This window comes from Nyctereutes procyonoides, unplaced genomic scaffold (genome assembly GCF_905146905.1).
Source record: "Nyctereutes procyonoides isolate TBG_1078 unplaced genomic scaffold, NYPRO_anot_genome, whole genome shotgun sequence".
Taxonomy (NCBI): domain Eukaryota; kingdom Metazoa; phylum Chordata; class Mammalia; order Carnivora; family Canidae; genus Nyctereutes; species Nyctereutes procyonoides.
In genome coordinates, this window is record NW_026575132.1 from 9,925,424 (window position 1) to 9,939,285 (window position 13,862).

Consider the following 13,862-nt stretch of genomic DNA (forward strand, 5'->3'; position numbering starts at 1 on the left):
CTCTGTGGTGGGCGGATTCTGAAGCCCCATGTGGACCACGAGGGAAAGCCCATCATCCCCAGTTAAACTAGTCAGGAGGATGCTAGGTCCTTGCCGTCTCTGGCTTGAGGCCCTGTCGCAAGGTGAGGTCATCTTAAGGCAAAGGGTTGACCCTAACAGCAGTATGCCAAGGCTCCATGCACTTGTGAAGGACGCGTCAGGGAGCAGAGGGGTCTTGCCTCCGCTCTGGAAACCAGTCCACTTGAGTGGTTACCTGCTTCACTCATAGGTGAGGCCTGGGCATTACTTTAGCCAAAACACAAGAACTGCTTGATTTTACCTCCTAATATCTAACTGGAGAGGTTCAGAAAAATCAAAAATTATATTTTTCCTTTTATTAAAGAATCTGTCTTTACACTTAGTGTTTTAAGCCAAGAGATCTTGGTTTGGGTTCCTGCTTTGCCACTTAACTTTCTGTGTGACCCTGAGCTACTGATCTCACATATCATTTACCTGCAAAGTGGCTGCCTTGCCTTAACTATATCACTCTTTTCCAATGGAGCAACTCTGTGGGTGAAAAGGAAGTAGTGGTGGCAGAGAGGGGCTGGGTGGATGTGGCACCCCACACCTCCACTTTAGGGCACAGAGTAGTACACTTATCCACAGGATTCCCTATGAGGGAATTTCTAGAGTAAGAAAAAAGTTGAGAAAAGTGGGAGGTCTCAGAAAGCCCACTTCTAGCTCTCTTTGAGAAGAATGAAATCCATTCAGAATATATTCCTGGGGCTGAGACGGTATGAAGAGTGGGTTTAAGTTTAGGTGGTTGTTTATGGTTTTCACACTAAAGCCCTCCAACTCACAAGAAGGCAGGAAGAGTGGGCTGTGCACGGAGCAAGCTTTGAAGCCAGGATTGGTGGGAAACAGAGTAAGAGGCCGGGCCACACAGGTGCCCTAGACTTAAAAGGCCACAAAGCAAGGAAGTCTCCACCCATTGTCCTCTTCTCTGGGGCTCTAGGCTGCCTGCTTCTGCACGGGGAAGGATTTCAATTGCTTGGCACTACATTTTCATTTCTCTGACTGGTGCCAGAGAACATCTGCACCTAGAGTTGTAAGGCAAACTGAACTTATGGGTACAATGCCTTGCCCATCGAAATCCGATGACTTGGTTTTCTTTGTGAATGGGAGAAAGGTAAGTGTCGGGTGATACTACCGTGGCTTGCAGAGAGCAGGAAACTATTAGCTTGGGGGCAGTTCTTGTCCAGTCAGGGACAAGAAGCCAGGGACTAGGAACCCATACTATTTTGGGCTCTTACCCACTCAGCGAAGGCTCAGCTTCTGAGGATATGGGGAGGTGGCAAAGCATTGGGGTTAATCACACATGCCTTGGCATCAGGCAGTCTGGTTCCAATCCAGCTCTGCCACTTTCTATATGACTTTATACAAGTTACTTCACCTTCGTGAGCCTCAGAGTACCCATCTCTAGAATCTACTTCCTAAAAAGATTAAAAGGACCCCTTAGGTCCTTATAAAGCACTTAGCACTGGGCCTGATATCCTAGAAGCACTGTATCTAGTAACACGTCTTGAACCTCAAACTCAGGAGGACAAGAAATAGAGCGCCATTTTTATATTTATCAATTTAATTTTTCTGTCAAGACTCCATTAATCACAATTGGTTGAAATGTAATTACAGTCAATTTTCAATCCCCTCTTTCCCAGGTTGCAACTAAGTTCTAGAGGAACCTATACAACGAAAAAAGGGAGCTCTTCCATTGTAGCTCTTCCCTAGCAGCCCCTTTTCAGTGCTCACCATCTGCCCAACACAGGCCGCTGGTTGACCTTCGGTGTCCTTTGCCAGGCCTGCTCTGCTCATGAGCCTCTATCTCTCATTCTATAGTCCCCAACGTGTGTGACTTCTCTGGCATCTTGCCACCACCTCCAAGGCCCCTCAGCCCTCCAATCCCACAAACCTAACTGGGATTTGGCCATGTCTCTCCTCCCACCCCAAGAAAGAAGACAGAACATAGAGCCTCTAAGTTCTCATCATATCCCTCGTAACTCTTTTTCCTGTACCAGTCTCCACAGCCAGCAGCCACCATACATTTTTTTCTAACCATTCATGACCTGAATCCTAACTCACTTGCTCCACCGGCCTAGGCTTTGGAGGCTCCTTTGTCTATTTTCTGTTGCAAATCCCTTCTGAGCCATGAGTCTGGAATTATTTTGGGGGGGTCTACACAAATTCATGTTTTTCTTCTGAGGATAAAGGAAGACCCTAACATGAATAGCCCACTGTGTCCTCCTTTCCTCTGGTTGCCACAGAATGGCTGGAGGTGTTTGCAGGACACTCTAAGACAAAGTCAAAGGAAATATCCCCAAATAAGCAAATAGGATAGAAGCACCAAAGAAGATCCCCCCAGGTTTCTGAGTGACAATCCCCCACTTTTCAAGGAGTTGGGAGAGAAATTCTAGGGTACCACCAGAGGCACCCTGGGTCCTGAGCTAGGACAACAAAGGTTCACCATTAGCCTATGTGCCATGAGGGGACTGGCGGAGGACCCCTTCAGGATGACAGCAATTCTCCCCACCTCTCATTTCTGCCACCAACTCTTGAGATACCTCGTGTTATCAGGGATCCCCAGGAGTTGTCTCAGAAGTGCCAGAATAGAAACCCTTCCCATTCAGACTTCTTCCCTCCAGGAACTTTCATTGTACACACACACACACACACACACACACACACACACACACAGCATCCAAGTCTCTCCCCAGTTTCAAATATTCCATGAATACAAAAGACTGAGTTGGAAGATTCCACAAACATAGAGAATGGAGCAAACATGAAGAATGTAACTCCCAGTGGTGGCTTACCCAGCGGTGGCTCCCCACTCTAGTCACCTACCAAAGCACTGTTGTCTCCCTTATTTGGTAAGCCTCCAGCTCTTTACAAATATGTGAAACTTGTTTGACTTCAGAGCAAAAACTAAACAGGCAAATGAAAGTATTATACCCCAGTCCCTAAATCAAGCAGGCCACCGCAGACATTACACTGGGTCACCCATTCGATCCCCATAATAATCTCTTTTCTGTTCTCAACACAGGTGATAGAGAGGAACGTGGACCCGGAAGTCACTCTGCTGACCTTCCTACGAAAGAACTGGATCCTTTTGATCAAAATCTGGGCAGTGTCTATGTTTGCCTTAAAACTTAAGCCTGTAATGATGATGAAAACTAATCTCACCTCTCCATCCCCAGCCAGCTCCACTGGCCCTTACTCTCTTTGCTTTTGGCAGTAGTTAAGGATATTAAGTTAATTGGGCTATTTGGAGAGGATGAAGTTTCCCCCAGAGCTTCTTATATCTTGATTTAATAGCAATGAAATAGAAGCTAAGCTCTTTACTTCAGTGCTAATTATTCTTTTAAGGGCTCTCCAAATCCCCAGGAAGGTAGTTATATAATAGAGGTTTGTGTTGCGTGTAGCCTGCCCTGGAGGGAAACCAAATTCTCCAGATTCAGAAAGATCATGTGTCATCGGAAAAGATTGCCTTTCCCTACATCCATCATCTTATGACATATTCTCCCTACCATTTTATATTCTGAATTGTATATCTTCATAATGGCAAACATTTTAAATGGTAAGTCTAATGCATCTCTCAGAGAAGCCAAAGGTAAATAAAGAAATGGCTGAAATAATAAATTGATGGAGTCAACCCATGGACAAGTTTTGTTTAAAAGTCCACATGGTTTTTAGTTATCAATGTTTAAAAATTAGGAAATCTCAAATTTTAGAAAATCAAGATTTTTCAAGTTCTCACGAAAAATGAGAAAATAGTCATTGCTGCATGACAGTCGTCTTCCTGAGTAGAGATGGGACTGTCCCTAGTGCCCTATTTAGAATGAGGCACAAGATCTCCAGTTATACCCAGCCCACCGCATTCATTTACATACCCTCTCTGATGCTATAACTTAATTTAGATGAATAAGCCCTATGGCTTAAAAAAAAAAAAAGTCAGTGATTCTGAAATTTTCTTAGCCAGTCTAATGAATTACATCCAATCTCATAAACTAAACTAGGTGGAAATGGACCGCAACTGGGGAGGAGGATGAAAGAGACGGGAAAGAGTCTGAGCCTGGATTTGGGCTTGGACTCAGACCAAGCGAGAGAAGAGGGACACTTTAGGTGGAATCTGAAAGTAAGGCTGGGAGTTTTCTCCAAAGGCTCACTCACTTGTTTTCAAATACAATACAAGTGGACAAAACTAGCAATACATTGAACTGCTAAAAATAAGATCTTCTCTTCTAATTACATGATTGGAACCCAGAATACCTATAATGAAATAGGACTTTTCAAAGTGTTTTTACAGCCATCATCCTATAAGATGCTTATGATAAACCTGTGAAGGTAGATATTACTTTTCCCTCTTTGCAAGTAAGAAAACAGGCAGAGAAAGGTTAATATGTTCAGTCCCACACAACTAATAAGATCTAAAGTGGCCTTTACTGAGACCTGGCGGACAAATGACTTCCCAGACCTATCCTTTACCCCCAGAAGAAGACCTTCCTTATTTTGACACCCTAGGGAGGCAGCTATAATGGGGGTAACATGTGTGCCATGCCATCTTTTCCTTAACCACCCCCCTCTAGTACGCCTCACAGGAACCAAGTATGCCTGTGGAAGAGGAGGCTGTGGTGCCTGTACTGTGATGGTGTCTAAGTATGACCCAGTGTTGGCGAAGATAAGGTATCCTACCCAGAAGCCCAGCAGCCAGAGGGGGTCTTTGTTTCTTTGCCAGGCTTGTATCCTCATCTCAGAGCAAAAAGTCTCTAAGATCTTGTGATTCTAACCCTCTCTAGATCTTCAACCCCTGAAAATCTGGTAAAAGCTATAAGCCCTCTACTCAGAAAGTATATAAACTAGGGACGCCTGGGTGGCTCAGCGGTTGAGCGTCTGCCTTCGGCTAGGGCCTGATCCTGGAGTCCCAGGATCGTGTTCCACATCGGGCTCCCTGCATGGAATCTGCTTCTCTCTCTGCCTATGTCTCTGTCTCTGTCTCTGTCTCTCTCTCTCTCTCTCTCTCTCTGTGTGTGGCTCATCAATAAATAAAATTTAAAAAAAAAGTATATAAACTAATTATGTTTGCACATAGTTTCAGGGTGATTACAGACTTCCTGAGGCCTATCTATGCATCTCAGTTTAAGAAGACCCAATTTAGGTAAACCATTAATTTTATAGATGAGGAAACTGAAGATTAAAGAGACAAAATTATGGGCAGCCCAGGTGGCTCAGTGGTTTAGTGCTGTCTTCAGCTCAGGGCGTGATCCTGGAGACCCAGGATCGAGTCCCACATTGGGCTCCCTGCATGGAGCCTGCTTCTCCCTCTGCCCGTTTCTCTGCCTCTGTGTGTGTGTGTCTCCCATGAATAAATAAAATTTTTTTAAAAAGATGAAATTACTTGTTCAAGGTCATACAAGGTTGTAGAACAAGGCCTTGAACCCACATTTTCTGGCTCTGAAGATAATGCCTTTTCTACCACTGGATTGGACCAACCCTGCAAAGCAGGGACCTGGGCCATGATTGCATCCTTAATTAAGGGCCAGTTTCAGGACTTGGGCTGCTCCCAAATCCACTGGCCTAAGAAATCAAGAAATGGTCTCAGAACACATGCCATTCCATGCCATTCTGTTGAATGATCTTATCCAGAGAGGGTTTTTTTTTGTTTTTTTTTTTTAAGATTTTATTTATCTATTTATTTGAGAGAGAGAGAGAGAGAGAGAGAGAGAGAGAGAGAGAGGAGAGAGCATGAGTGAGGAACAGTTTCAGAGTGAGAGAGAATCCCAAGCAGACTCCCTGACAAGTGTGGAGCTCCATGCCAGGCTCAATTCCAAGACCCTGAGATCATGATCTGAGCCGAAATCAAGAGTTGGAAGCTCAACTGACTGAACCACCCAAGCACCCCTCATCTAGAGAGTTTAAAATTAACAAGCAAAAAATTCTCAAATGTAGGCATAAAAGACATAAGTGTGCTTTTTACCTGTTATGGGGTCAATATCCTAATGAACACTAGTTGAAGTCAAATCATACTCCTAGGGACGTGAGTCCATTCCCATTGAGTCCAGACCCAAGTGGGTCTGTATAGGCTTAGAGCGTTTTTCTGAAGTTCAGAATGCCCAAGTTCCCTCTAAGGGTCCTCAATTCTTACAGATAGTACAGAATCAGCAGAGAGAACTCTTAAATTCTTCCTCCCTATCACCCCTCCAGTTCCCCATCCCCCAGGCTGAATGATAGGCTTGGGGGAGGGGGATGGTTTCTGCTGCCCTCCTTGGTTCACTGGTTTTCCAAGGGGCAGGACTGTGTTACTCTCCTTGTTTTTGTTTGTGTTCCTCGTATGGAAGACACTTCTCCGTTACCGCATGCCTGGTGCCAATCTGCTCTCTGTACGGGAATGCTGTCACCACCGTGGAAGGTGTTGGAAGCATCAACACCAGGCTTCACCCTGTGCAGGTAAGAGCACAGTGTAATTTTCTCACTTCTTAACTCTTTCTTTTTAACCAACACTGTGTTACTGTGTTACCTGGAGCTTCTGGTTTGTGACCAGGCAAGTAGAAGCTTTGGATGCATACTGATCAAGATAATAATATTTAAGGGATTGAAAGAAAGATGAAAATCCACTTACATTTTATTAGATGATCATCTTCTTTCTTACTTTTTCCATTAGAATGATAAGCGGGATTATCAAACATTCACTAATGCCTATGTGACTACAGGCTGGAATACATATTGTACAAAGGATATTATTCATAGAATAAAATGTCAGAGGCAAACAAGATAAAGCTCAGGATCATTCCCTATGGCACAGGACATCTTGGGAGTAAAATTAGAACTGAGGCTGACTGTACCAGAGCACAAGGACAATCATTTCTCCACATCTTAACTTGAAGCTGGAACAGAGAGACTGTTTTTAAGAGAACTGTGACATGCATTGACAGAAAACACACTGACTCCTCTGTCATTGTCACAAAGAAGGGAGATAGAGAACTGAGGAATCATAGGTCTAGATCCACCAACACTGCAAGTGCTTCCAACAGGAGGAGCCCCGAGGGTCTCTGCGCTTCACAAGTGAGAATTAACTCCAGGAAAGGTCAGTGAAGGCAAAGGACCCAGCAGAACTTACTAGAGTGTCTGGGGAGATCAGAGAGGATTACACTGAAATCTAGAACAAGGATTCCCAAACTTTAATGTGCTAATAATCATCTGGGAACTTGTTAAAAATAAAGATTCTGAGTCAGGACGTTTGGACCAGAGGCCTGAGATTTTGCACTTCCTGCAAGCTCCCAGGTGGAACCACCACTGCTGGTCCACGGACTACACTTTAAATAGCAGGGATCTAGGACACAGATCAAAATCTTGGATCTTTGAAAGTAGAGCTCCTTTTGAACTAACACAAAAGAATTTGAAGAAGAAAGTAAAGTGAGGTCAACAGTAAATAGTCTCCAAATTAATCAAAAAGAGGTGGCCCCATGGTCAGAATCAAGATATGGAGATGCTCAGGAAAATAGTTTTTGAAACTTACACATTCTTTCCTTATAATTACTGATTTCTGGAGAATTCTTACTCTGGGAATAGAAACTGCACACCGCTAATTCCCAGTTAGAAGGATCTGAGCTTGAAAGCTGAATGTGGTGATAGAATATGGCTTCTGAGGCACCTCCTCCAGAGCAGCATAGGAAAGGGGATGCTGGCCATCACTGAACAAGGGGAGGGGTGCACTGCTCAGGGACTGGGTTCCACCATGATAAGGGTGGGGCTGAATGTAGACTTTGGTGAGGGGTAGTGACAGCAGAAACACCTGTGATCATGCACATGTCTTTCCAGGAGAGGATCGCCAAGAGCCATGGCACCCAGTGTGGGTTCTGCACCCCCGGGATGGTGATGTCCATGTACACACTGCTTAGGAACCATCCACAGCCCTCAGAGGAGCAGCTCACAGAAGCCCTGGGAGGTAAGTCTTACACGAAAAAACACCACCACCTGCCTGAGGCTAGGTGGGAATCATGCTTCAGACTGCTCCACCCCACTCCTGAGGCTATCCCAAACCCACTGGGATGTTTCTGAGGTAGCCACAGCTCACCTAGGACCAGAGAAGAATGCCAGAGTGCTGGCTGGAGAGGCCTGCATGGAACACATTATGTGTGGACCACACACCCATCTTGACCTCTCACTTCTCTACGCAGTGACCTATTTGGCTGCCTTCACTAAAGCTGTCATAACAAAGTGCCACCAGCTAGATGAGCTAAAACAACAGGAATTTATTCTTTCACAGTTCTAGAGGCTACAAGTCTGAAACCAATGTGTCAGCAGGATGGTTTTTCCTTGCCTCTTCTTTGTTTCTGGTGGTTGATAGGCATCGTGGCATTCTTTGGCCTACAGATGCATCACTACAGTCTCTGCCTCAGTCTTCTCATGGCCTTCTCCTTTGTGTGTCTTTGTCCAAATTTTCCTTAGGATGGATTAGGATGGGCCCGAATCCAATATGACCCCAATTTAACTTGAGTATATCTGCAGAGGACCTATTTCCAAATAAGATCACATTCATGGGTTCCAGGTGTTAGAACTGCAACATATCTTTTTTTTTTTTTTGGAAGAAACAATTCAACTCACAACCATTCACATTTTGAAAGGATGCTTTAAATTTTCCAGTGGGTTTACGTTACTAAAGAGGATTGCCTACTCATATCCCTTTTGCAGGATCAATAAATACCATTTTCAAGCTCAACAATCTCTAAACAAGTCATCTATTAAAAACACAAATTCTTAGATTGAGACCTGAAGAGTGAGCACAGACACACCCTCGTAATCTGCCAGTTGCTGGCAATTGCTTCCTTTATTCTCTTGGCCCCATTACAGAAAATGATACAGTGCCTTAGAAATGGCCTATATTTTCTTGTTTTAAGATTCCCTGTATCCTATATAAATACATGTTGAATGAACGAATAAACTAATAGAATGAATTCAAATGAGCTCACCAGATAGATGATCATCTTCTTTAGGACAGAGAATAAAACTGGAATTGATATGGTAGAAAGGTTCATATTCTAAGAAAAGGAAAAAAGCATTGAACAATCTGGAAGATATTTAAACAGTCTCAAAAAAAGAAAACTCAACCTAGATCTGTGTTAACTTTCAAAAGAAACCAGTAAAAATAAAGCCTACTGATAAGCGTGCTTCTTCTCCGTAAGGTAATCTTTGCCGCTGCACTGGGTATCGGCCAATTCTTGCAAGTGGAAGGACCTTCTGTGTGGTGAGTAGGTGACTGGGGATACCGTACAGAGCAAGAATGACAGTGACAGCTGGTCAAGGCTGGGAATACAGGGGTTGAATTGTTTAGATCATCTAATAAAACTACAAGGGAGACCTAGTGTGTTAGTTCCAACTGACTCATGAAAATTTTAGCTATTTGTTGAGGCTAGGGCGAAAGTTACACCACCTCTGATGTTCCACATCCCATCACAAAGGGAAGTTGGGTGATCTAACCAGGCATCCAGATATCTTCCATGACTCATTAAGCGAAGCATCAGAACAGAACAAGTAGGAGGGCTCCAGCAAACCCAAGGAGATGAGCAAAGGTATGGAATTTACTTTGGAGAGGCAAGGTTAGTTCCAAGAATCCAGACTGGCTGGCAAAGTGTAAGCAGGTAAAGAAACCAAATATACAAAGTGGAATCCACAATTCACCCTAAGTACAAGAACACAGGGAGTTTCCTCCATAACACTGGGTACTTCACTGGGCTGCTGTGAAGATCAAATGAGAAATCATGGGCAAAGCATGTAGCAGAGTCCTGGCTGGCACCTAGTTGCTACTGTTTACTGACCATGCTGTTGAGGCGGGATGGATGTGGGCAGGACTGCCTTTATGCCCAAGCAAGGGGGACTCCATATTTTGGAGGGCACTTTGCTGGTCCTCCCCTAGCCATTCTCGGGAGACCATGGAGCCAAGGTGAGTTGTTCAGCTAGACCTTTCACCCTTTTCTAGACCATGCTCCCGATATGGTCTTGACCCCATTCCCAGACCAGACACCAACGTCTTCCTGAGCCCATCTTCCTAGGGAAGATCATAATGATAGCCAGTGTGTGTACCCCTAGGTTAAATGGTAGCCAACAAACTGGCTGTTTCTGGAGAAAGTGGATGCAGCTGAGGCATTCTGCCTGGGATGCACACCCACATGTTTGAGGCTCCTCGATACAGAACAGAGCCAAGGTAGGAAGAGGAGGGCAGCAGGCCAAGGCCGGGGCGTCCATTTATACTCTTGCCCTAGTTCCACAAATAGTAGAAGAGGTGGGCCTGGACGTAGGTCAGCAGGTGTATCCCTCTCTCCAGAGCCAGGCGTGTCCCAGACTTCTACTGCCACATGGGGGAGCCAAAGTTGATGAGCTGAGAAATAAAATCAATAGCTTGTAAACCCCTTAAATTGCCAGTGTAAGTGAAGCACTTGTCAAATATGAATAAAGGAAGTTAAAAGAAACCTCTCTCCCTCTGGAATATGGATGTTATGCACCTTTCTGGGCACAGACTCTGGGGATAAAGGCAAAAAATGTGGTTGGAGACCTACCCTGTAGCCAGCTGGCCCCAGGGACTTTAATTGGTGAAAGAAACTGTGCCCTGGCAGGAATACGTGAGGCTTATATCTACTAGGTCAAGAAAAAACTGGCTACCTCTGTCATAGTTAGCTCATGGCCCATTGTGAATGTTCTCAGAGCTCTGAGTAAGAGAGGAAGCTCTGGTCACTGGACCCAGGTGGTTTTGCCTCTTGGACAGAGTTAGGAAGATGGTACCCTGAAGCATTCGGGCAGAGAACTGGGGTGTCTGAAAGTATTTTACTAGACACTGTGGAGAAACTTTTTAAGGAAGAAAATACTAGAGGTAAGTTTGGAGGAAATGGGAATTGAAGGAACTAGTAAATGGAAACCTGCTGTAAAATTCATCAATTGTCCATTCATTCCCAGCTAATCCCACACAGATCACATATGTCTAGAAGACTTGGTTCCAAAATAGTTTCTTTTTTCCTGCCTTTATTTTTTTCTTTTGTTTTAAAGATCTTTATATAAATAATAATACTCAATGTTGTTGAATCTTACAAATACTAGAGAATGAATAAATCATCATTGCCCTAAAAGGCATTATATCAATTAATTCTACCACTAGGAATTCACCTAGAAAAAAAGATATACACAAAGCTTTCCATGTAATGAACAGAAATGTCCACTATGTTATTTATAATTATACAATGTAGAGAAAAAACCTGTGTATAATAATAGCAAATGTTATGAATATATTATAGACAAACCAGAAGATTGACTAATATGTGATTGGCAAAATTAAATTTTAAAGACATTTTTTTAAACGTGAGCTTTAATTTTTTTTTAATTTTTATTTTATTTATGATAGTCACACAGAGAGAGAGAGAGGGGCAGAGACACAGGCAGAGGGAGAAGCAGGCTCCATGCACCGGGAACCCGACGCGGGATTCGATCCCGGGTCTCCAGGATCGCGCCCTGGGCCAAAGGCAGGCGCCAAACCGCTGCGCCACCCAGGGATCCCTTTTAAAGACATTTTAATAAAAAAAATAAAAATAAAGACATTTTAATGATATAGAAGAAGATTTGTAACATAAGTGAATAAACATATAAGTGAACAAAACAATAAGCAAATAAATGAACAAAAAGGCAAAATAAAAAGTATATCATATCATAAATATAGTACAAATATATAATATATAATATATTATTGATAAAATAGGGTAATAATAGTGTCTTCTATGCTTCTCTATATTCTTTATTATTATATACATTATTATGCTGTCTATTATATTTTTTGTATATATTACAAATTTTATACATTTCATATGGTCCATATTATCATTTTATTTTTGAAATAAAGCAAAAGAAGAAAGATCTTGTGATTAGCCGTGTTCCAGCAAAAACCACCAAAAATAACTACCAAAAGCCTGGAGTCTCACTTACATTGCCAAGCCTTTCGAGGCACACACCCATATACCTAATAAAAAGTTTTTCTCTTTTTTATTAAAAAGTTTTTCATCTCAAGGCATTTATTTCACTGTCCTAGGAGTCAAATGGCTGTCAACAGAGAGGAACAGGAAAATGCTGCTTGGATCCAGGAGGAAATGATTCTTCCTCAGTTGGCAGGGAAAGTGACGTGAGTCCCTCTTTGTTTTGTCCTCTCCCTGAGAGTATTGCTTAATGCTGGCTCAATGTTAAGACTTTGCTTGTAAATGTTGATAGTCATACTCTGCATTACTTCCAAAACTCCAAAGCACATGCATGAATAAAGCACTTTTCATTTGGAACTCAGTGATGGGGTGATTCAAAGCCAGGCTCTGATTTTCTCTTTCAAGTCTCTGGAAGGGTTAAAAACAAAACAAAACAAAACAAAACAAAAACCATAAAACCACTCAGACAAGAGAAAAAGACCTGCCCCAGCTATGAGGAGTCCCATCCTCGGCTGAGAAAGGGGTTTTGTGCCTGCCCCACCCACCCACCCAGAGCTGTCCTCTATCACTGTGTCCCCCCCACCTTTGCAGAGAGAGGGCGCTGCAACCTCAGGAAGGAAGCCTGTCCAAAGGTACATGGCAAGGGCATGATCATCACAGCTGGGAAAACTAGCCTGAAACATCGCAGTCTCTAGCTTTGCTCTCTGAGAGATTCTAGTTTCTCAAAAAGGCTCACTGCCAAGTTCTTAAAGGAATTACTTAGAGAAGTTGGAATAAGGATAAAATAGTCTACTTCCTATAGACAAGGAAATCTGAGAACAGAGCTGTCCTTAGATGAAACTGAGCCCATCATCCCCCTGCTGTAATTATTTCTATCCCACACACCTACCTTGTTCCCATTCATGGCCTCCCACTATGACCTCATTTTGGTCTGAAGAAAGTGTGCAGTGAAATAGAGAGCGTTATTGCCAAAGAAGGTTGGCTGCACCCCCACCCCACAACTACCTCACAGAGGATCAGTGCACCTCAGAGGAGTCCGTACATTCTAAAGTCTGGTTCTCAATTTTGCAGCCTCAGGGAGTCAATCTGGGCAATGACTGGGCTCTAGAGATCATGTGATTCACTTTAACCAAACTTGAAAAAAACATGATATTTAAATTGGAATGTGCCCTAATATTTATTTACAGAAACACAATTTTAAAGTGGATCTTATGGTCACTGAGCTGCATGTTCTTTCCCTATAGGAGAACACACATAGGAAGCCACATTATAATGAGGTTGCTCAGTGAGCATGGATGCAGAGCAATTGGGTAATTTTAAGGGTAATATAGAAAACCCCTCTCTTCCACCAGGGTAGACTGCTGGATGGTGGGTGTCTGCCCCATGACTCTCCCTTCTCTTAAAGCTCTGTTAAGATCTTCTATTATTAAGTCCTGGCCTAACACTTGATTGGATGAACTTTTAATTCCTCAGATCTGATTCATTATGCTTGTTTTACATTTTCATTCTCAAACACGATCTTATTTCTAGGTTTTAGAGATACACCATATAATTGCCCCCGGGTACTGCCTACTTTTCTAATTGTAGCTAATGCAAAAACTGATTGTTCAGATATTGGCCTATAATTCCTCAATCTGGAGTCTTACTAAGAAACTTTATAAGGAAGAGTTGCAAGTTTCCATTCTGGAACCTGGGAAGACCCCAGACAAATAGAAAAAGAGAGGAAGTGTTGGACAAGTGTCAGGTCCATTTCACCTAATTGTCATGATTACCTTTCAAAATGTGCATTATTTCCATTTAATCTTTAGAGAGATTAAGTACCTTTCCACTGGGAGGGTCAGGGATCCAAGTCATGGCAAAGCTGAAAATGAACCCAGA

The 13,862-nt window shown here is 43.1% G+C and overlaps 1 protein-coding gene across 1 annotated transcript in view; it reads left to right on the forward strand.

Moving 5' to 3' along the window:
* The first annotated feature begins 1,114 nt into the window (after positions 1–1,114).
* Positions 1,115–13,862, forward strand: part of LOC129522704 (aldehyde oxidase 2) — a 78,996-nt gene continuing 66,248 nt past the window's right edge. Inside the window, exons 1-7 of the mRNA XM_055345004.1 lie at positions 1,115–1,168; positions 3,080–3,137; positions 4,623–4,719; positions 6,372–6,480; positions 7,852–7,978; positions 9,216–9,277; positions 12,101–12,190. Coding sequence (XP_055200979.1) covers positions 1,115–1,168; positions 3,080–3,137; positions 4,623–4,719; positions 6,372–6,480; positions 7,852–7,978; positions 9,216–9,277; positions 12,101–12,190 — 597 coding nt within the window. The remainder of the gene's footprint in view (positions 1,169–3,079; positions 3,138–4,622; positions 4,720–6,371; positions 6,481–7,851; positions 7,979–9,215; positions 9,278–12,100; positions 12,191–13,862) is intronic.